General features: G+C 37.9%; 1 protein-coding gene across 1 annotated transcript; it reads right to left on the bottom strand.

Annotated features, from left to right (window-relative positions):
* Positions 1-1,212: 1,212 nt before the first annotated feature.
* Positions 1,213-22,737, bottom strand: dhtkd1 (dehydrogenase E1 and transketolase domain containing 1). Its single transcript, XM_030768406.1, has 17 exons — positions 22,508-22,737; positions 20,892-21,044; positions 14,367-14,578; positions 11,911-12,105; positions 9,806-10,075; positions 9,340-9,511; positions 8,811-9,009; positions 8,134-8,446; positions 6,478-6,562; positions 6,189-6,328; positions 5,681-5,831; positions 5,338-5,444; positions 4,608-4,772; positions 4,215-4,297; positions 3,892-4,061; positions 3,602-3,687; positions 1,213-2,707 (listed from the first exon to the last, which is right to left on the bottom strand). The coding sequence occupies exons 1-17, from the start codon at positions 22,689-22,691 to the stop codon at positions 2,606-2,608; spliced, it is 2,787 nt and encodes a 928-aa protein (XP_030624266.1). The 5' UTR covers positions 22,692-22,737; the 3' UTR covers positions 1,213-2,605.
* Positions 22,738-25,040: the final 2,303 nt, after the last annotated feature.

Below are 25,040 nucleotides of genomic sequence, written 5' to 3'. Positions count from 1 at the left end.
ACATTCTTCATATACAAAAAAATACATGGCCAGACTGATGAGTGGCCATAATAATTCATATACATCTTTGTGACATTGTTCAGTTCTCAATATTTAACTGACCACCATCAATTTCAGTTGTGGACAATGGTGCAATTTGCTGCCACATTTAAAATGAGAATACTGAAGAATGGACAGAGCTAAAATTAATTATTCAGACACTCACGTACTTCAGTGCAACTTCAGTGCTTCATCCCCTTTTTGAGTGACTTAAAACAATAATAGTTTGTTTTTGAGGTATCATTTAAAACTTAAAATAACTGATTGCTTAAATATTGATACCAGATTTGTTTTTTATGGCAAGTTAAATACATCTATTTAAGGGAGGTCCTTCTTTTGATTAGCACTGGCTTAAAAACCATCTATATTATGAAGACAAGGAAAGATTCGAAACAAATCCATAAGACTTCTATCAATGTGACAGATTTCTGCCAGGGAGAACCTCAAAGTTGCAATTTTTAAAAGATCAGTGCAGAGTTTCTTATCTCACAAACAATAGAATACCCAGAGCTGACAACATAATAGCTCACTGACGTCAACCTGTCCTGACAGCCTGTCATGCATCTGAAGATCGGAGCATTTTAGAAGATGTTGACTCCCCCATTTTAGTACTTGGTCATGTACGCTGTCAGGTTACAGGCTCACCTAAGATGGCCACTAATTGCAAAACTTTCCTCCCCTTTCCAGCTATGAATGACAACAATAAATTACCACTATGGTACAGAGATCTTTGCCCTTGGAACCAACAATCCAAGACCTCGCACTGTCATAAAGTTGAACATCTTATACTGTTATGTAATTTGGTGCCTACAGTATGATGACAAGTATGACATCTCAGGAAAGGGAGCGTTATCATGTCCCATATGCCACTGCTAACAGTTATATTTCATCCTCTCATAACTGTAATTATCATCATGTGTAACGCAGACACAAACAGTGTTCCATAGAACATACAACTTAGTGGTATAGTTGAACAAATGTATCCTGAATCCATGCTAATGCTTTAATTAAATACACAAAAGCAGTTGCTATTTATCTAAAGACCCACACGGCATCGACAGTGAAAGAAAGGAGACGCAGAAAGAAGGAAGATGTAGTAGTAAAAGATCAACAAGCAGTTTGTTTTGTATGAATGGCTTGTATCTGTAAATACATCAGATAATGAGTTAGGTATCCATTTTCTTTCTTTATTTTCTGTGCAAGTCCAGTTTTCACAGATAAACTGAATCTGAAGACACAAAAAAACAAGTGCAAGTAAAGAAGAAAAGAAGAACTTAAAATCTGAGTAAAAGTAAATGTAAAAAGTAAATAGTGCTGTTTTGCATGAGATGTCTTTCATATGTTAACAGGTGACTGTTGGGAAAGCTTGTGCAAAAGGACTATGGGGTACACGTCTCTTAAATGGTACACGAAGTACTGAAATATTACAAATTCAAGAAAATCGTTGGTTAGGTGTTACCACACACTAATCTGCTTTCAAAGCTGAGGCGAGACCTAGAACAGTGTTTCATTTGCAGCCTGTTACCAAGTGTCTGAGGTAGCACAACCAATCATGTTCTTTTCAGTGGGCAAGGACTGCTATGTCCCTCTCCCACTTCTTAGTAGGCGACCCACTATCATAGTGATCTTACCTATGTGATAAGAGATACCATGGCTATTTTACTGTGTAGGAAAGTAGGCATATGGTTGTGTTTCTTTTGTCTATGGCAACGGTGCTGTATGAATCAGGGGAGATCTATAATGATAAGTTATATGCTGTGACTCCATAGTGTAAAAGAAAGCAATACACTCTCTTCTTTCAGTAACCACATAAACAAATCAACAAAAGTTTGAACATCTCATTTTTTATCCATTTTTTTAATTCCATTTTTTTTTTGTTCATAATCTTCAGTCATTATTTTAGGAACCATTTATTGTATCAGATGTAAACAATAAAGTTCTCATGTATATTACAAAACACCACACATCACAGCAGCTAAAACAATCACGTCATGTATAAATAATTCAGAACCCACTGACAGTCCAAACCTAATTTTATAATCATGTCATTTCTCGAGCACCACGTGCAACTGAGTTAGCGCTTAAACATTTGTTAGTGGTGTATGAAATTCTTAAGTGCCTTTTCATTACTCTTATTTTTGAGGGTAAGTTTACTTGTGCTGTAGCACCTCCGCTTACATCCCAATTAATTCCTTCATTTTAATACTTAAGCAAAAAGGGAATCCCTCTATTTTCAACTGAAATTGGGTAAAACTATGTCATTGCTGTGTTGTACTCTGATGGATAATTTTGTTTAAGAAGCTTGGGAAAACTGCTGTGGTTTCATTCATCTGTTCTACAGAGAGGTTTTATCTGATTATCCATTTGGCCGCAATTTAATTTTACAACCCTGTGTGATCACTGTTAGTGTTATCATTGCGAATGTGTAAACTGTACTGAAAAAACAATGTGACAAAAAGAAGTAAATCGTTATCATTGAAGTATGAAATCCAGAAATGCTGAAATAGGAGGATGTAGGAGGATAGTGTAGGAGGATACCCTCAACAGGGTGTCGATTTTAGTTGCATCAACTGAAGGTGGCTGACAGGACTGCCTCTTCTTGTTGTTTGTGAAGAGTTCCAATGCCTACTGCTGGGGCAGGTAGTGAAGGCCTGCTGACTAACCGCAACTAAAGAAAGGCAAAGGGCAATATCAGTTAGCAATCAATAAAGTTCACAAGAGAGTTAACCCACATTTATCAAGTATCAAGTATTTATCAAGAACCTACTGTGAAATCCAAAAACTACCTTTAAATAAAAGAGCTAAAATTAGGAGTTATAAAATTCAGATAGGACTCCACCACAGCGCTTAACAGCATTCACTTTGAAGGCCATCTACCACGCAGTGCAGAAAAGTTTGCAAGAGCATTAGGCAATAAAGCACAGTCTAAGTGGAATGGGCTAACATTGGAAATATGTACAACCAAGAGGTCTTGTTATGGTAGTGAAAAGTGAGTAACGTGTTGTCTAAAACACACATTATAGATTTATTTTATCAGAGATAGCAAATTTTCATCACCTTTGGGAAAACCAGCCATTTAAATTTCCAGAATTCATAGCAACAGGTTTGCATTCACAGTGAACATTTCTTATTTATTTATTGGTTTCATACTTTAAACCAAGCCTAGAAGTATGTTAAACTGTGGTTGGAAGCCACAATATAGGTTCAGCCTACTCAAATTATTATCTGGCCTTGAACTGATATGGGAAGTTATTAGAAACTACTCTAGTTTCTGACTGTCATAAGTATTTACAAATTTTCTCCACATGACATGCGATTTTAGCCAAATCTGTGGTACATGAACAGTGTTTAAAGAAAACAAATTGAGGGTTATTACTAGGAGCGTCAATCAATCCTCACCAACCCAGCACAACTGTAAAATGTTTGGTACATTACATGACAAAATGTTGTCCTGAACCTCACATTTGAAAACCACTTGCTTATTTGTATTATATACATAATGCAGCTAAATAACAGGTCAACATATCTACCATGTTAAGAGCAGTCTAACACAGGTCCTTACCTTACAGGCCAGCTGTTTCTCAAATCTTGGAGCCACAAAGGACCAGGCGCCCATGTTCTGTGGTTCCTCTTGACTCCAAATAAACTCTGCAAGAATACACATTGTGTACTGTTCAAGAATCTTAGGAAAAACAACTGTAAAAATAAAAGCAATGAATACACGTGAACAATAAATTCAATACTGCGAGCATCTGAGCATAAAGTTTAATGTCAGAATAACAACTTGGAGCCACTGCCACTAATGTGAAGCTGAGTCCAATGGTTAGCTTCCAGCATTGATTTTTGGCTTACCTTTGGCATTGACATATTTAGACAGCTCCTGCTGCAAGGGTTCCAGTGGGAAGGGGCACAGCTCCTCCATTCTTATTAATGCAGTGGTCTCAGTGGCCTTTGGTAACGTCTCCCTATGTTTCAGCAAGGCATAGTAGTGTTTCCCTGAGCACAGCACGACCCGCTGAACACTGCACAGACAACAGAGCACTGTTAAATTTAGGTAAAAGAACATCTTTAGGGCGTTTGACCATTACATTAACAAGTCAAACTCTTTTGATATGTTACATTGGTTCATTCTGGTGTACATGATATTTCTTTTTTAGACTAGATCTGACAATTACCTTTCAGGTTTAACTGAATGATCACCAATTACAGGCTTGAAGGATGTGCCTGGAGCCAGATCTGCTAAGGTAGATACTGCCCCCTAATGTGAAGGACAAGAAAAGTACTCCATGTCTCCTGTTGTTCAATGATTTACAAAATCAGTCATGCACAGTCTAATCCTTACAGTCTAAACACATTCCAGCTCAGTAAATGAACCCATACCAGCAAGCGCAAAAACACTCACATGTTAGCATGCATGATGACAAAATACGTGATTGTGGAACAAGGACACTTACAGTCAAATGCATACTTGAAATTCATAACAACAGCTTTTTAAGTTTGGTTTTGCTTTTACATAGCTGACACTATCAAACAACCACTGACACAGAGAGAACAAGAACTTGACTCACTGGGAAACGCAAAAGTGTTTTAGGTCCAGCAACAATGAGTGGTTTGCGGAAATTGCGAATCATCTGACGCCGAAGCAGGTGAAAGTACTGTGCTGGGGTGGTGGGGTGCACCACTCCCATGTTCACTGTGTCACTGTCAACACCTTCCTCTTTGCTGTCACACATCTTAGAAGTTCACAGAAATTCACAAACAAACAAACATTTCTTTCTATACATATTAATTTGAGTACAAATTAAGACAAATTAAAATTGGAGAAAGATGACGAAATCACAGATGACTGGGGGTTGGGAGGCTGAGGGGTCAAGCAAAATTATGGTAGTACAGAAACAATAAGTACATAAGATGGATAAGTAGACCACTTGCACTGTAAGAGTGCAATGACAAAATACATTCAAGCGTTTGAAAGACTATGTTTTGTGTATTTTCCATCATTTTGACTCAAAATAGTCAAGATTGATCCGCAGTCTACATACACAGTTTGAGTGTGAAATGGCCTCACATCATACTCCAGCACTTTCAAAACAATGTAGACAGACAGATATGGAATTAACCTGCAACCTACTTGAACACCAAAGAGGTATTCCAACTGGAACTTTTTTTCTAATTAATACTTTTCTAACAATTTAGTCCTCTTAGCACACACATTTCATAATAAATACTCTTGTGATGACTGAATGCCTTCTGCATAGTAGAAAAGCAGAACTGAAACCAGAGAACAGGTGAACTCACCTGTAAGAAGCGCTCAATGCGGCAGGATGAATGTTCTGGCCCAGCTCCGTCGTATCCATGTGGCAACAGGATGACAATGCCACTCTGCAACAACCACTTGGCCTCACCTAGACAAGCCAACATGTAATTTAATATGTAATGTTCATGCAACTTCAGTTCAAAATTTACGTTCATATCTATGCTTCATTTGAACTGCGAATGATGTGGGCTACTTGCACAGACAACACTGTCTAAAAAGAATGTAAAGAATGTGAAGTGAAATGAAAATATCAGAATGATATAACGTTTCAGACAAAAATTAAGGGCACCTAAAAATCAAAAAAAGTTGGAGTTGTGATTGTACCTCCTGAGATGAAAGTGTCAAAGATAATTTGGGCACCATTGAAGAAGTCCCCAAACTGAGCCTCCCATATGGGTAGAAGCTTAGGCTGGGCAATACTCATACCATATTCAAACCCCAGTACAGCCTCTTCAGACAGGGCACTGTTGCACACCTAAAACACACAAACATATAAATATAACAATGGCAAATTAATGATTTCAAAAATATTTGTCCAAAGTAGAAAAGACTATATAATAATGCTATAATGGACTAATGCGGTATCTGGACTTTGGTAATGTCCATCATAACATTCATGCATATAACACTATAATTTGCAAGATACAAATGGACAAATGCTCCAAAACAGTCTTTTTTTGGTAGTTTTTCTGTTACCAATGTTGGCCTTCCTCAGCATTCTACAATTATATGCCTCATTCCACCTTCAACCAGCCCAGTTAACTGAACCTTGACCTGCTTATAAAACACCCATTTTGTGAACATACATCAAATATCAAACGCTAGTATTTACCTCCATGAAGCCCTTCTGCTCAGGATCTATGTGATTAAGGGGAATATACATTTCACTTGTTTCCTGGCAAATCACCATGGCATGACGCTGACTAAATGTACCTCGACCCACATCTTGGCCACTGATCCGGATGTTAAAACCTTCAAGTAAGAAATAAATACATAAATGAATGAGTGAATAAATAAATAAACAAATAAAGCAAAACTTGTAGCTTTTTCCTTTTCATTCCTATAGTGGAAGTATCTACAGACAGTACCCACATGCTCTCAAAGCCAAGAAAACTGTTTACCTTGACAGAGGAGTGAGCCGAAGGCCATGGCTTCAGCTGTGGACCAGTCCAGCTTGGCTCCCTCCTCAAGTTTCTGGAGTCGCATCTGCAAGAACAGACACTATTTTTGGGACTAGCTGTGCTGCAATGACAACATTACAAATTTTTATCGAAAACAGACAAATTTAAGTTTAATTAATATTTTATTGTCAGAATTCCATTAACACTGACTGATTATATGGTAAAATAATGCTAGGTGTGGTGTATTCTCAAGTGATTGTACTTAGATGTGTTAGCCTGATTCAGCTGTTACAAAGAGTATTGTGAATGACAGAAGATTCTACATATATAATCAATAATTCTTATCACACTTTACCCATGCTGCCTCAGAGCATCTGAGCAAAAAGCACTTTGACACATGAGCAGTGACTGAAATCACTCATAAACAACACACAGCAAAGCCAAACTTAGGAACAGCTCCCATTTTCTGTGACTTGCTCTGAAAATGCAAAATGAATGTGATGTGCTCACCAAAATTATTCATAGCCTTAATAAAAACGAACATATATTTTAAAATTTTCTTTTATTTTTTAATAAAAGAAATAATCAAATTATCCTTATTTTCTGAAAACAGTTTCCACAAAAAAAATCCACAAAATTACACGCGGCACTTTTAAACTGTCAAGAATTGCCACAAAAGTAATCATGCTGTAGGAGTAATTTCAGCCTTTTAAGATTTTTATGAAGTTGATAAGTTTGTTTATCAATATCTAAAAATATCTATTTGATAAGAATACTGAAACTAATATGTCTGTATCCACTATTATTAGATATTTGTACCCAAAGGGAATTCTATTTTAGTGTCCACTAAAATCTAATGTAGTGTTCTGATGGATTTTAGATTTTAGATGCCTCTTGAGATCACAAAAAAGATAGTTACGGATATATACAAAAATGAATTATCTAAGCCTTTTATGTGGCCTTGTCAAACATTAACAACCACATTTACAAATTTTAACTAACGTTGCACAACTCTGGTCTAAACTTGACTTACACAACCAATGCTAATTAACCCAGAGCTGCAAGTAGTAAAACAGTTTTAATGCTTTTTCATAAGCTTTTGTTACGATGTACCGTTTAGACCCATTTTGGCTCTAGACTGAATAACCAATGAAGTTCCATGTTTCTGTTATGTGTCTACAGTTTCACGAAAATCAGATAAAATTGGCAAGATACAGTTCAAATTTCCATTTGCAAATATATTAACTAATTGTTTTTACTGCTTAGTTACATTTTTTAATTTCCATTTTGTTGTATTTTTATGCCATACAGTAAAGCACTTTAAGCTGCTGCTCATCAAAGGGTTTTTAGTTTACCTTTCTCTTTTCCACATATTCATCAAAAGTATGAATAATATTAAAAGGTGCAGTGCATGGTCAAAACTCCACGACCATGTTTACAAAAACTTGCGAGTCCTCTTTGCATGACAGTAAAATGAGGCCCACACTCTTAAGTTAACCATAATTGTTTTTAATTCAATATTACTGTCCTATGTTTTAGATGAATTCAAATATTACAATTTACAAGGTGTTTGCCCTCTGGTTTAGAGCACAGTATGCTGTTTATCATGGTATAAAAATTTCCCCTTTGAAACAGGAACATTTCATGTAGTTTTACCTGTACATGTGTCTTCCTAAGGTGACTGTGCAGCTGGATTTCCTCAGGAATGTCCACTGACTTGGCACCCACAAACTGCAGCAGGGCCACTGGGGCACCTGTGTCCCATGAAGTGACACGATTTTGTGGCTCCACCAAGTCACCCCAGCGGCCCTGGAGGTTGGTGGGTGGGGGGCTGTACAGAGTCATATTGGACAGTCGGTCATTGAGCATAGCATAGTGAGCTGACTTGATCTGTCCACGTTCTTCCTCTGCCATTAGCCCCTCTGAGATGAGCTTGTCTGAGTATGAGTCTGGGATGCTCTTTCTGGAGCTGGACAGTTATGAAATGTAAAAAAAAAAAAAACAGTTAACACTTCAGTCAAACTAACACTAGAAATTACTTCAGGCACTAAAAAACTACCTAATTGACACACTAGATGCAGGGGAGTGAGAGATGTCTTTTAACAAGAGTTTAAATTATGTTCAAAGAACATGAAATCACATGTCTATCTGTATGGTTAAGTCATGGCTTTATTATTCACCTAAAAAATGAAAAAAAAAGTGAAAAAGAAAAATGCAGGCACTTCCGCGATTAAAATACATCTGTTTCCTCCCCATTATTTAATAAACGTAACCACAATCCCCAGATCTTTCATTCAACAGTACACCCATGCAAAGTTGGATGAATAACTCACCGGATAATTTTGTACATAGCTGGATTCGTGAAGAAAGGTTCATCTAGTTCATTGTGCCCCCACTGGCGGTAACACAACAGATCTACAATCACATCTTTTCGGAAGCGCCGCTGATATTCCACTGCCAGCCGTGTTGCTTTAAGCACATCCTCAGCATCATCCCCGTTCACATGGACCACAGCACAACCCACCATTTTACCTGAGCAATGCATTAAACATTACTCAGTTATAAAAAACAAGGTTAACATTATTCAATAATAATTAACACGAGTCTCCAAAACAAAAGTGAAGTGATTACCAAAATGAATGAGGCTGTTTTGTTAATAAAAAAATTCATCCGTGCATTTCACGAACTCTCAACCTTTAAAAGTGTTCCATAAACTACAGATTGCACAATATAGAAGAAATGATATACCAGGTCAGCACCAAGAGATTTTTGTTATTTGTCATATGACACTCTACACAAAAATGGTCATAAAAATATTATGTACATGCATATCAGAATACAATTACTACAAAAATCACATACCAACATCACTGCAGTACAATGATGATCTTCCTCTCTCAGAGGGGGTTGTATAACCAACTTGATTGTTCACAATGAGATGAATGCTGCCACCAACCCGGAAGTGGGGCAGGTTACACAGAGTGAAAGTCTCTGGTACAATTCCTTGCCCTGAAAATGAGGCATCCCCATGGACCTGTGAGAGTAAAGTAGGTGGAGATTATTTCTTCACATATATGCTCCAATTTCTTGCGACTTCTTCCCTTATCCTGTAACATGTTTAAAACTTATTTCATTATCCTATTCTTAGGTACTTTCCACAAACACCATAACAGGTACTAAGATTTTCTTTTGGCATGAAATCAAGTGATCCAGATTGCAGAAGCTGAAGAAACATGTCTGTTGTAAACCTGTTTGTGGCACTATGAATAGCATGCTGAAAGTCTGATAGTGGAGGAAATTTCACTTTAAATTTCAGTAGGTGCAATACCTGAACACAGATGACCTTGTCTCCTGGCTGAGCATGTGGGTGTGCAGAGTAGTCCCCATCAGATTTGACTTGCTGCCTGCCACGAGTCTTACCCTGTGTCACAGGATTGATGGCCTCCAAGTGGGAGGGGTTAGGTAACATAGTAACATGGAGTGGATGTCCTGCCCCAAAGTCCAGGTCCACAGTGGAGGTTAGGTGAGAAAGCACATCGCCAATAGAGGGGGAGGTTTCTGGGAACTCACTAAGACCCCTCATCTTGCGGAACATTAGCTGAAACACCGAAAAACCAAATGTGTAGCAACCTGGAGAAACCCTGCAGAGAGTGAAATTACTATTTCTTTAGAAAAGATTTTTGAAATAATGTCCTCTTAACATTTTTCAGATCAGAACCTAAGAGTGTGCTTTATATCAAACCACCTATTTATGACATTTAAAGGCCTTGCTGCCCTGCGATGGACTGGCGACCTGTCCAGGGTGTTTCCCCGCCTTTCGCCCTATGAGCGCTCGGATAGGCTCCAGCACCCCCCACGACCCTATTCAGGATAAGCGGCTTAGATAATGAGTGAGAATGAGTAAAGGCCTCGCTCAGTGTTTTTTTTCAGTGAAAAGCTGGGGTAAATGTTAGTGTTTAACGTAACTGCCGATGTTTTATATCAATTTCTAAATCAGTTGTGTATGTATTGCATCAATTTATTGTTGAGCATTTTAAACTGTTTCATAAAAAATACATTGATACTTGTGTATTATGTCTTGATTTGAACGTTTTTGAAATGGTGGGAAATGAGCCAATGGTGAGACCTTTGGCTCATTTCAATCCTTTCAAACAATGCAGACAGATGCAGACAAGTGACACTAAAATTCTGTTCTAAAGTTAATACTGAATGGATATGTTTACGCTCAAGTAAGGGAACACATATTTTATCGCAATTTGATCATAAAAAATTTGTAAATCTGTATGTGTGTGTGTGTGTGCGTATGTGTGTGCGTGCGCACTCAAGGGATTGTGTCCCTTAAATAATAATGATAATAATAATAATTATAATAATAATAAGTTTATTTAGAGCCCAATATCACTATTTATAGTCTCAAAGGGCTTTATATGTCTGTAACAAAGTCAAATCAAAATTATATTATGCATAAGTTCGAGAAAAAAGATAAGTCTTTCTTCTCATTTTAAAGGTATTGAGAGAGTTTGCCTCCCTAACTTCTGTAGGTAAACCATTCCAGAGGAAGGGAGAGCGGTAGGAAAAGGCTCGGTTGCCGGCGGACTTCTTTTTAACTCTTGGAATAACTAATAGTCCAGAATCTTGAGAGCGCAGGGTGCAAGGTGGGTTATAGGGTGTAATTAAGTCAGATAGGTAGGAAGGCGCAAGCCCATGTAAAATTTTATATGTTAATAAAAGAACCTTAAAATCTGCCCTTGCATGAATTGGGAGCCAATGAAGGGAAGCCAGGACAGGGGTAATGTGATCAAACTTCTTCGTTCGGGTCAGAATTCTAGCAGCAGCATTCTGGACCAGCTGAAGACTATTGGTACTAGGGGCAGGCAGGCCAGAGTAAAGAACATTGCAGTAATCGAGGCGAGACGTGACGAATGCGTGAACAATGGTTTCTGCATCAGCCATACTTAGAAAGGGCCTAATTTTAGCAGTGTTACGGAGGTGATAAAAGTTAGTTTTGGTTGTGTTCTTGATATGAGTGACTAGCGAGAGACTAGAGCCAAAAATCACACCAAGGTTTTTAGCTGAAGAGTTTTGAGAGATGATGCAGTTGTCAAAATTTAGGGTAAGACATTCCTCAAGGTTAGCCAATTCAGAGCGGTCATTGTGCTGGATAGGTAAGAAAATCTGAGTATCGTCAGCATAACAATGGAAGTCAATGTTGTAACTAGGAATAATGTCACCTAAAGGGAGCATGTAAAAAAAAAGCAAAAGTAAAAAAGTAAAAGTAAAGTCTCAGCTCCTACGGGTATCTTAACCAGGCCTTAACCTCTGGCACAACACTAAAATTTAGCATTATGAAGAAAGTCTTTATATACACACATATCCACTAGGCTAAAACTTAACAGGCATGCATTTTGAGAGCAGACTTTAACTCCAGTCAACCTCAGGAGGGAACTGTAGCAGTCCGGTCAGCAGGTTCAGACGACCACGATGTGGCATGCCCATGATCACGTCAGTCACCCCACTATAACATGCTGATCGGAAGAGCTCATAGAAGAATCCCATCATGCTCTCTGCTCCTTCACCTCCGTATCGCTTCACAGTGGCAAACTTGGTGGCCAAGAACCGGTCAAACTCCTTAAAAGTCACAAACACAAAACAGGTACAGATATTCAATTTAGCAAAAACAAATATTATCTCAGAGAAAAAAAATATGATCCTGTCTTGTTATTGCAATTACAAAAATCCATATTCAGCCAAATTGTCTTTGTAGAACATGCTGATGTATTAATTCTTGGTTCTGTTATTTCGCAGGTCTCAACAGGAAATCTGAACAGATCTCAACAGGAAATAACTCATAATGTCTGTGTAATTTGCAATCCCATTTCTTAAATTCATCATATCACTCAGACACTTCTTGCTTGATGCTGTAATATGGGGTGAGAGAACCATTATCAGCCACAACTATAAGAGGCTGGACGCCAGTGCAGCAGATCTAAGCTTTTCTGTCAACTTTTATCTGTAGTTGGAAAGGGGCCAGAACACACCCCAGTGGCATTTGAGGAGTAAAATTCCACCTCAGAATAATCAGGGCTTTGTCCATTTTAAGAGTATTTCATTTCTAAAGCAACTGCAAAGAAACAAGACACAGAACTGAAACACTACATAATGCTTCATCTGTGGTCTCCCCAAATATTTAAAATCAGTCAGGGAGTACCATTCGTTTCATACCTTTCCAAGGCAATGAAATAAACTTTTCTGTCAATGCAAGAAATCCCAATTCAGTCATAATCTGGTAAATTTTCATGTTATGCTTAAATTGGTGCGAACTTCACTTTGTGGTCTGACTAAAGGGAAAGTGGGGCAAACAAAGCTAATGTTACAGAAGGATCGCCTAGTAAGCGTAGTGGTGAGGCAGTCTGTTCAAATGTTAATTTTTTTAAATCTTCATGGGAGGATCTTCAAGGGAGGTGGATGTGAAGGCGGTGACAAGACTCCAGTAGGGGAGGAAAGAGAGGAGCAAGCAGAATGAGGGAAGAGAGAAAAGAGGTTGAGGTCTTTGTTGTGTTCTGACTCATCATTGAGTCATTCTGTACTGATGTAACTGTTCCCAACTCTTCCTTAAAACAACATCACAATGCAAATCATTGTCCTGTTAGGAACACAACTACTCCAAATGATTCTACTAGTCTTTTACAGTGGACTGTTGACTTTGTTTTGCAAATCTGACAATTTCTTTTCCCAAATCTATAAAAGATTTTTTTTAAACTTTGTTTTTACTTCAGCTGTTCCAATAACCTTTCATCTCTTGACAATTTGCATGTATGCATGACAACTCACATTGCCAGCTGGAAGCATTTAAGAGTTGTTAATAACTCTCTTTTGTGTGGTTAAAGTAAATTATCTTTATTTTCTATTTGAGAACTATTAAGAGGAATCCATTGTATTTTAACTCAGGGAAGAACTCAAATCTGACACATCAGAGAGAGGAAAAAAATTCAGTAAAAGATAAATCTTGAAACTGTTTTGACCTTACGAACTGAAGCCCTATGAAGTGGATAAACCTTTTCCAATCTTGTTAATAACCTTTACAACCACTGGCCACAAATTTGCCTGTACATGATAATAAATTGCTGATGCAAATAAATCATTCTTGCAGGTGACCTAAAGAAGACACAGTAAGGGAACCACTAAACCACTAAAAAGCACTAAAAAGCACTAAAATCTCATCTCAATTGCTTTCCCTATATTACTATTATTATTATCATTATTATTATTATTATTATTATTATTATTACTATTATCATGAACAACAACGACGACGACGATCATCATCATCATCATCATCATCATCATCATCATGAGACACATCGTAACATCTTTTAACTTAATGTTTTTCGTGATGTCGTCGACTTATTACAACTGACACCCCTTAGTCTCCTTAATATTTTTGTAATTGGTCCCCACCCAATGTCCTACAGGAGTGTCTAAAAGTACACATTAATTTTAGATATGATAGCTAAGCTACAAAATTCTACAGTTTAGCTCCAACATTTTTTTTGTGTGTGCTTATACTCATACCAGAACATGTATAAATTTCTAGGCCTTGACTTCAGAAAGCAATACTACTAATGGGCTTATACATAATAACTGTGACTGGACTAAAATTTAAACAGATATAGCATCCTTAACTTTTTGCAAATTAGAGATTCAGCCTACACATCAGTTACCGTTCACAGAAGAGATTTAGTGAAACAATCTTTTTGGTAAGGGTCACACAAAATCTAGCACATAATTATATCAGGTTGGAACAGAATATTAATTTGTCCAAATCACCAATTAAAATGAGCCATTTTTTCCTTTGTCTTAAAAAAGTTTGGATAAGGCCTCTGTGGTACCTGTGATTCAAGCATGAGTTTAGCCAGTTGCCTTTTCTCCTCTGTAGAAAAAGTCTCTTTTTTGAGTTCCTCAAAACGGTCAGCAAACCACTCCCTTTCCTGTAGGGTCTGGAGTTGTGTGGTTTCCACAGAGATGCTCCCACAATAGATACTCTCAAGGTACGCTACAACCTCTTCAATGGATGCCTCAGCTTTGCCAAAGTGGCGTAAACCTGAGTGGAAAATGTGAAAACAAACAGGACAAGGTTGATCAAAACTTCAGCAGTACACAAAAAGCATTTCACAACTATCATGATGCACCAAACTTGAGTTCTCTTTATGCACTAGCAATGTAGGAATGGAAACATCTCAAGACACTACGTGCCCTGATGCCAAGGTTGATAAATTGTGATGTGTCAACCTACCAATTTCCAATGTTTTTACCGTTCTGATTTGCTTTCCCTGCTGCAAAGTTAAACTAATACTCCTCACACATTTGACCTGAACATGTCAAATGACAAGACGTGAGGCTGAACTGGCTCCAAAGTTTCCTATGAGTGCAACTAATGGTGATGTGTACTGGCCAGTATAACTGAATCAATCTTATCGAAGCATGATACTTTTCAGAAGAGTCTTAATCATTTAGAGGCTTGGTGTATGACAGGAAAAACTACAAAAAAACTGACACTGAAAAGATCTGAGCTTGCCACGATGATAAAGACTTTCATAACCTGCACTTCACAGAAATGGCTTCCTGCACTAGCAGAAAAGAGGGTAGAGTCACTGGAAGTCCACTGAACCAGACTTTAATAGAATTGAAAAAATCTGCATATCTTGCAAACCTCCACATCTTTGACAACAGCAATCACAAGGAAGAAACCCCAGCTATTTTAACATCTAATGCATCGACTACATTGCTGAGGGTTCCAGGATTTCCTACTTTTCCCTCCCCTTGATAAGAGCAACATCATTTCCAGGATACTAAGAAGGGCAAAAAAAAAAAAAAGGCTCTAGAGGTGGACACTTCCCAAGGCCTTGGGACAATGGGTTCAGCACAATGTTAAGCTTAGGCACTTTAAACCATTTTTTTTTTCATGTCAATTTAAGTGCTTGGCATAGACCACGGCAATAAGCTCTTTAAGCTCCGCTGACCTACATAGTGATCTCATAACCTGTTGGGAACCTGTCTACATGAGAAGGGAATCATGAAGCCAATCAAATCTGACAGCGCATACTCCCAAATCAGCAAAGGAAACTAATAGGCAGACTTGACTGTTGCTATAGGATGCTTATGTTATAATTCTTTATTTCTCCTAGCTTGTGCTGTGAAATAACAACAGATAGGAATGGGAGCTTGCTCCAGCATTAGTGAATATCTCTTAAAAATAGGTTAATAGAAAAACAACTGTACTGATTGCAAATACTTTAACTGATTTTCTGCAGGCGGTCTGCAGACAGCAGTGCATAGACAAAGAATGTAGACAAACCAGTTTCATCTGTTTTTCTGTGGTAGGAGTTGTTTGGAGGAAACGAGGTGTGACGACCTAAGTTCAGATTTTGTGCACATAGCAAGTATTGATGCTTATTGAGGTGACTCTGAATGTCAGTTCAGTAGTATAAATGCATCCCAAATGTAAATACTATGACAAGAACAGCCATTTACCATTAAAGGTTTAAGATGCCAGTCCACAAATGTATCTTTCATTCTCTGCAGTTTTTTAGATTAATGAGTTGTATAATAATTGGAGTTGTTTGCAAGGAATATATATATATATATATATATATATATATATTTAATTTTATCAACATTACAACACTAGCAAATCTACTCATTTTCAACTCATCAACCTTTATACAGTAGTTCAGCAGGTGTGTCCACCTTGGTGATACATAACAATGGAAAGAATGTTAAACAATGAGTTTATATAGTAGTCACAAGCCTTTTCTGTCAATGCTTCTTGACTGCAGTAACAAGTGAATGTCTGTGGTGGGTTTTTCAAATGTAAATTTTAGGAGGGATTCAACTCTGGAGATTTGGGGGCTGCTTTGACCCAGTTTAGTCCTTCTGCCTTGATAACGGAACATGCAAAAGTATGCTTTGGGCAACTGTCCTGGAAAAAATGGGGCTATGGCCCACAGTGTCCTTTGTGAATATACAGTTACTTCAAAGCTTATAAGTGGGCCTGGGCACCATCTTCATATATCTTAGCAAAATGTACAAAAAAAAAAAAATCACTTTTTTACTCCACCTGAAAGTATATCCTAAAACAAAGCTTCTTTGGATGCAACCTGGTTGCACTCTGCATTTAATCTGCAAAAACTAATTTTTCATTAGGTCCCAGCAATGATTACTCAGGTGCCATTTCAAAAAATCTCTTCCCGGAACATTCAAACTGTTAGTACGTGGTATGATCACAATAATCCCATGGCTATTATATTTCTTTGGTTTCAGTGCTTTTCAGGCAACTCATTTTAATGGTGTTATTCAGTCTAGTGTCATACCCACTTCTGAAAATAATGGTGAGACAATATTACAAATTAATCTGATTAATTTTTAATGCTTTTTACTACTTTGAACATAGAGATATATCTGGAAAATATTTAGCAAATTAAGCATAATAAAAATAAGCAATTACAACAATATAGGACTTAGGAGGGAGTGCCAACCAAGAGCCGTTAATAAAACTGTTAGGTGTTCGTATTAATGCACAAACTGGGAATTTAAATAATGATTCTTTAAGCAGAATAACTATGAAAACTGCAATCACAGCACAGATTCTGAAATATTTGAAATTCTATGAGCAGTACTGGCATAAAGAAGACAGATCATTTCTTTTCACCTCACTATACATATGTAGTGTGGTAACAACTGATGACATAATTTCACTTGCCACTAGTTGTTGCAAAACAGCACAATAACAATATTATAATGATAATAAGTGCATAACTACCTTTTAATCAATTCTATATAGATAATGTATTGTTGCAAAATCCATTTGATTCAGTCCATGAAGTCATCAAACTCATCAGCTCAAAATCCAATAATCCTGACCACTGCGAGAATGTGATTATTCTTTAAATATTCCTTTCTTTTATTCATAATTAGTATACATACATACATACATACAAATAGCCATTACATATACCTTTCTGTGAAACTGTCTGTTACCAACATAACTGACATGTTTTAGAGAGTTCTGTGTCGATACATTTCCGCTAAAAGAATATGGGGGTGTGAAAATATTTACGTCTGGCGACTAAAGATTGCTAGTAATTATGGTTTGATTGCATGAGCAAGGCCAAATACCTAGTGACTGGTCAGAGATAAAAAGGAGCATTGTGTGAAAAACCTCTCCGCATTACAGAACACCCCTTCAGAGTACAATGTCTCAATGAACAGCATACTTTAACCAAGCTTGTGTGCATTGTCTTCATTCTCCAAAAAGCTGAGATTTATTTAAACACCTGTGAGAAAAATATCGATTTGCATCATGACTGCAACTTTTAGGAGGAAAATGTACCTCATGACTAATTGTCACGATGAAGTTTTAATATTATAGGGACCTGGGCTTGCTTTATTACTTTATGTGGCAAAATGCATCTGTGTGTTAGAAACAATGAGCATTTATAATGTAGAAGACAAGGTCTCTGTGTGTCTGTAACACTTGGGAGCAAACACCAAATACCTGTGCTCCATGAGAAAAGTTATCTGGCAAACCCCCACACATGTCCTTGGACTTGTTTGCCTTACTGTATGAAAAGCTCTGCACTCCTTAACCTCAGTGAGAACTGCGCTTCATCTTTGAGGTGTGCTTCTCCAATGCACATGAAATAAAGAGGCAATTATTCATCACATCTGAAGTGTGTTGTCTCTGAGACTTAGCAACTCTCCATAAGGAGACTCCAAATTTCCCTTACACACCAAAACTGACATTTATTACAATCAACACTATTGCAACCACTGGGGCAAATCACCAGTACCACTAATCTACTGTAGGGCTGAACGATTAATCAATTACAAAACGAAACTGCAATTTGAAACAATGCTATTAGCAAATCGCAAAGGCTGCGATTTAGGATATACGTTATGGAGCGCGTCTGACCTACAGCTCCTCGAATACTGTAGAAAGTTCCACTAAATTGAATGGGCCATCCCAACGTTCGGAGGTCCAATATTTCTTGATAGTGACAGATGAAAAAAATGAATAACCGCTACAATTGGCAACGGGTTTTGTGCTTCTGATCTTTATATCATTCTGTAGTCTGTTCACTTACTGTAACAGAAATAAACAGGCTATCTGCAAAAAGTTGATGAGTCTGCAGGTAGCCTAACATGTTGCTGTGCAACACTTGCAACTTGAAAGTTCTGTTTGCTGGAAGGACTCAGCGGTAGCCATGAAACAGCAATAAAATCATTAGAATGAAACATTGTGTGAAGTTTCTTTTATCGTTTTGGCAAGTAACCGTATAATAAGCAGAGTCCTGTTCGCCATCTTAGGGTTTATTTTTCGATAATGACTATGCGTTATCCCTTACATGTTCAATTGTTCTATGTTCTATGCCAATTTAAAAAACTGCAATACATACATGTTGGAAGCAATTCCATATCTTTAAGTTATCGTCTGTGCAGTAGAATATAGAGCAATTAAAATTCTGTTGGTATCTCATGTGGTAATGCTCCATCACATGTTTTAAATCTATTACACAGTGAATACTGAACTGAAGCTTGACTTTTAAAAATTATATCGCAAATCAAATCGAAATTGCAATATCTGTCAGAAAAAACGCAATTTAGATATTTTCCCCAAATCATTCAGCCCTAGTGAACTGCAACCTAGAACCTTGATCTTCTCTTTTGCCATGGATAATATCTGGCTTAACCAAGCCTGTCCACTAAACAAATCACCTCTGGTAGGCACCAAATGGAAGCAGAGGGCCATCACACACCCCATAAAAAAAAAGAACAATAGGAGCTGTTTTACAAAATATATGTTTACCACACCTTGATAGAGTAATATAAAGGCAATACAGCATGTAAGCAATACTTTTAATAACATTCTACTAAAGTGATTTTTAACTCGAGACATGTGATACTGCAAGCAGGGCAACAAAAAAGGTCAGAGTACAAACCAGTTTAAATGCTTACAACAAGGCAGATACCCATCTTACTGACTGTCAGAACAGCCTTTAGTAAATCAGTCTATAGGCTTACAGAACTATGTCTGTGTTTACACTACATCTAAATATGGCTGTCAGTCTCCATTTAACTGTTTAATACGGTTGTCCACTATGGGTAACAACAGTAGGGACCTTATCAGAAAACTGGTTGTGCTTCCAGAAGGTGATGACAACTGAAGTTGGCTTTATTTGGTCTGTGGTAATCAACTGTACTAAGTCTCAACCTGGTGCAAGCAAGAGATGAAATTTAACAGTCACTGATTTGGATACCTAGGGTTGGGATGATGAACTGTGTTCTGTGTTTTGACCTGCACACCTGATATCCCATAAGAGAGAGAGCAGTTAGAAGTAGACCTATCAGATTTACAATAAAACAAAGTGACTGGGAGACTGGGTCAAATAAAAAAGACTATGGTTAGAACATAAATAAAAGATAAGTCAAACTAAAATGAAAGTAACAGCCATCAGGTGACACATCACATACATGACAGTCTCAGCTTGGGCTAGACACACTGGAGGTAATCATTACAATCCACTGGCCCCAGAGGCCCATCATGAACCCCTGGATGCTCTACATAGCCTGTAACCACTGTGAAAAAGGTGGTTGGATCCTGACTGCTGCCCATATTCAAACAAGCTGTTTGTTCAGCAGCAGTATAGCCAGACTAGGAGCGCTAGCATTGAGTTGTATCTGGCATACTCTGCACCACAGCCTCTAGCATTAAGCAACCAGTCCTGAAAGAGAGGCCATCTCCAAGCATCCACCTTTCCAGGCCTGGGCTTCAGCCAAGGAACAAGGCTGGACCATGCCCTAGACAGACCTGGGCCTGCAACATGTCTCATACTCACTTATTCATCAGTATCTGTCCCTTCATTTTATGCTGTCCTACTTTTAACTAATTTATTTTTCCCAGTTTTCTCTGTAGTAGTGTTCTGAGGCACTGTAACATTGGGGGACTTTGGGCTGCAGCACTGTTTCTGTTCTTTTCAAAATAGACATTTTTTGACAGATTTCAATATTGTGTTTATCACTGCTACTTTGATATTTACAAAAAACACATTCCACCCCTACCCCATCACATTTAAAGCACTGAATGCAAGGCATGAGAAAGCAGATGTTCACTACATACTAGAAGACAACAATATTTCAACTGTTATTTCTTAGTATTATGGAATATTTTGCACAACAGAAAACAGCATCTGGCTCAGGTAATGTACAAACCAGGAATACAAATGATGATTCTTTAATAACTAATTCAATCTCTACTAAAACTGCAATCACAGCACAGATTCTGAGGCTGATACTATATTCAATACTGGAAGACTGGAAGTTGAAGAACTGTTGATGTTGTATATTGTTCCACGCACCAGTTGTATTGAAGGGTCCCTGGAGGGTTCCAGACAGCCGGTTTATTTCAGGTACCTTCTCAATGACCGGTGCATCGGGAAGTAGAGGATTAATTTTGGCTGCTTTATGGCCATGTGCTCGGTAAGCCTCCACCAGCCGAGCCAAACCATGATCTGTTAACACAAGACAACAAATTAAGTAAAACCAAAAAGAATTCAAATCAAAAGCACATCACTGATTACTCCTAACAGAATTGCTCTGCCTTACCGGATGGCTGCTTTAAACCCTTACATTGTCACTCATTAATTACATGATGACATCTGCACACAATGCAAAAGAAAGGAATTTTGTTAAACTCGTGGCTAACACTTTACAAACAGGCAAATTCTGATCCTGAAAAGTAGCAAATGTTTTTGAGAGAAAGTTCCCAGGTGATACAGAGTGAAACTGCAGCTGAAACAAGTGCAAACTGTAGTTAAATTTATGTCTGGTCAAGGCCTCAGAATTTTGGGAATGAGCGTTCAGCAATTTGTCATGTAACCTTGCACATGTTTGTTTCTCTCCAAAACTCTGGAATCCTTGAGCAGTTATTTATGGTGCTGAATCTCAAGCTCCTTTAACCTGTGTTCACGGTGAAGTTCAAGCAATGCAAAACGAAATGGATCTTTTTATAAAGCTGCTTTATGCAGTACATAATAATTAGAAAACCTAATATGGACCAAAGACTTGATTGCGTGAATTATTTGCAGTCAAATAGTTTCCGGAGTTGCACAGCTCCGCAGTTGCCTTCTCCACATCTAAAGATACACCTCATGCACAAAAGTTTAAATGCTTTTAAGGAGAAATATTTCAAGCAGCTGCACGAACAATGAATCAAACTGATCAAACTGTTCACTATTATGAGTGCTCCAAAAACACATCACTCATGTGCGGTTCCTCGAAGTCGACGTTATCCATTTGAAAACGAGCGAGTGTCATGTGGCTCTTCCCGGAAATTCCTTTACCAAATGGAATCGCTCAAACTGTCAAATTTACTGTCACTTCTGTAGTCCCTAGAGCAGTTTTCCGTCGTCTGTATTGGTGCGCTCGGAGGGCTCACAATTCTAATCGCTGTCTTAAGCAATATACCGGTATTCACGGTATAAACGCGCAAACCTCTCACACTACACAGGTTAATCGGGCATTTCAGTGACAGATAATTTGACAGTCGTTATCTCGAAACAATAATGCTAATGTGATTGAGTAACCTTATTGAAATGTCTTTGACTGAATCTGCATGAACTCAAACAGGCTCCAACTTCTTTTAATCTCAATGGATGTACATAACATAAAGTTAGCCATCGCGGTTGCAACACAGATTTCAACGTCATTGCGGGCTGTAGAACAAGAAATAAGAAAATGACAGTGGATATGTGAACCCTGTCTGTGTTAAATTAATTCGGCAATGCACTCTGATTTCAACTTTAACGACAATATTTCAAAACTTCACGACATACATTGCTATTTGGCCTGCTTTGTCGACATGCCAAAGCACCTATGGTGACTAAACTAAAAACGAGGTAAACTGTCTCGTGCCCCCTACATCGTAAATTAGGGGATTACTGTCACCAGAAAAGTTAAGCCACAATCTGCTGACCTTGGTTTAACGAAAAGGTATGGGTCCCTACAGATGGTATGGTGTCGTCTTCTTCAGTTTGCCTGGGTCTGTATCCGTACACTCCCCTTTCGGTGTGATAAAGGCAAGTTCTATATGGTCGCGCAGCACCGAGATACTGGCTGAAAAGTCTGTGCAAATTCCTTATCATTATACCTCCGGCCATGATGAAAGTTAATTTCAGATAAAGACTGCCATGAGGTACTTATGTATTCACACAGTTCAGGCTAGCGCAAAATATGATGGGAGGCGACGATTCTCTTGGCTACTATTGGTTGACAGCTAAAGAATATGTTTGTGGGGAGGTGCGCTTTGGGGGAAACACAAAACGCCTGTTGCAAACATTTAAAGGGGAAGATCCACTTGTTGATATATCGGCCCATATACCATCTTGAAGTTGAACGACGTAGTCAATGAGGTTGTTGTGATACGTCATTTCAGTCTAGCATAAATAATTTTGTTGACCAATAAAGTTTTTGTTATTTACATCCTGAAATCCTAGAGGTGTTTCAATATACAGGGTGAGCAGTGGCTAGTTGTACATCCAACCCTAAACGAGTGTGCACATCTTGACAAATATTTCTTAGTGACAGAGAGACTGCATCTCGTGTAGTAATTCTTAAAGAAATTTCGGTTATAAGAGTGCAAAAATAAAAAGTATGGTTTCATAAAATCATGAAATTTGAAGACCAAAGTCATGTATGTCCCTTTTACATAAGTTTTTATTTTGTTTCATTATTTTAATTTCATAGTATCGTAATTAAATTTGATAATTAGAAAAGAAAAATAGAATAGGTGGGATAAATTAGCTATTCTAATTAAAGCCTGTTAGCCAGCCGACCAATGGGACATGTTTCTAATAATGTTGTTTAGTTTTGGCATTTAAAGCTGAGTAAATTTATTTAGAGCTACAAAGTCAAGTATCTGATTATCAACATATGCATTCCACCATGTCACTCAGATTTGTTGCTCACTGGTAAGTGGTCATTGGTCAAACTTTAGAAATATTCAAATCAAGCAGCCCACAGCTAAAACTAGGAAGTGTTCAGGCAATGCCAAGTAAAGCTATATAGGTTTGTGACATCTGTAAATACTTAGTAGTATACTTTTGCAGGACAAATGCCATTATAGCAACTACAAGCTTGGCTAACCTCATGGCGAGCACTATATATACTGTTAAGTTTTGCATCTACCCTGACAAAAGAATTAGTACCTACAAGATACTTATATTGGAGACAGTCAGAGGCCTGGGTATGTTGAGCAAAAACAAAGATTCTCAATCTGCCTTATTCAAATCTTGGTACAACACAATATGCCAAAAGACAACTTTCCTCACTGAATATTCAACTGAAATTTTCCCAAATCAATCTAGATGCTTTTGTTGATGTCTATGTCCAATTTGGAGTCATCTGCATGTTCACAAGCGGTGGAAAACCATAATTTCAGACCTCATGAAAAGAGACACCTTTAATGTTATTGTTTAAAAGTTAAATTCATGAAGACAATAACAAAACAGGTGCTGCAAATATTACGTGATTAATTCTTGTTAATCACATATTTTAAAGGAATATTGCCGTATCATATTGTCATAAATCCAAGACTACTACAGGGGGTTGGGGGGTGCACACCTCTAGTACACTGCAGTGTTTACCACCCCATTGCTAGTGCCATGGTATCTTTTCTGACCTTTTGGATGCTGACCCAGTAAGAAGTTTCACAAGCAAGCCAGTTGAGAAAAATTCCCATTGCTTTGACCCAGGCTCGACAGCTAAAAACCTGTGACCAGTACTTGCGGGGTTATTCACACCCTGAGGTGGCACCTCTGACCTTTTGAGCTATAGAGAAAACTACTGTCAGAAGAGCAAGTACTTTCTACTGAACATTTCTATGCTATCTTAATGTGTGCATGAACTGGTGCATGCAAGGTGGCAGTTTCGTTTCTTGTCTGCTACTTTTGCTCTTTCTTACAAATAGGTCTCTGCACAGTGTGCTCTGTTATTTGTACTAGCCTGTTTGTCTGTATCATACATGTTACTCCATGGTTCTTTATGTTACTATACATATTGCTTTGTATATTTCAATTATAACATTATTACCATGGTGATATGCTTATTAACATCTGTCGGTGTTAACACTGTTACAGCTCTGCCATGGTTAGCCTACTTTTGCCTGAGAACCTAATGTTGGCATTTATCCTTTGTGAGATTGTTCTCCAATGGACCTCTGCTGTGACCCTTCATTTCAACCTGATTATATCACAACATGACTGGTAGTTCATTTAAGGATAACTACTGCGGTATGTCAGCTTCCTAACAGCAGCTAGCTAACAGTTGGCTAAAGTCCACAATGCCCACCTTTGTGTACAGTAAGGCAAACTACATAGCACCGTTAATTGTTAGCTATCAAGTACACTATTACTGTGCCATTCATTTTACACACTTTTATGATCCGGAATAGCACATTGTATTGATATGTCTGGTTGTGTTTAGTGGATTTAACATATAGAAGAAAACTG

Source organism: Chanos chanos, chromosome 1, assembly GCF_902362185.1.
Source record: "Chanos chanos chromosome 1, fChaCha1.1, whole genome shotgun sequence".
NCBI classification, from domain to species: Eukaryota; Metazoa; Chordata; class Actinopteri; order Gonorynchiformes; family Chanidae; genus Chanos; species Chanos chanos.
The sequence above is the reverse complement of the archived record's forward strand: the minus strand, read 5'-3'. Positions and strand labels throughout refer to the sequence as shown.

What these genes read in the sequence shown, in the direction of transcription:
- dhtkd1 (XM_030768406.1), bottom strand. Translation starts at nt 22,691, where the DNA reads ATGGCCGGAGGTATAATGATAAGGAATTTGCACAGACTTTTCAGCCAG. An exon ending in ATTGTACTGCAGTGATGTTG is followed by an intron (nt 9,010 to 9,339) that starts GTATGTGATTTT and finishes TGCATTGCTCAG; the next exon opens with GTAAAATGGTGGGTTGTGCT. An exon ending in CATTCAGTTAAACCTGAAAG is followed by an intron (nt 4,062 to 4,214) that starts GTAATTGTCAGA and finishes TTGTCTGTGCAG; the next exon opens with TGTTCAGCGGGTCGTGCTGT.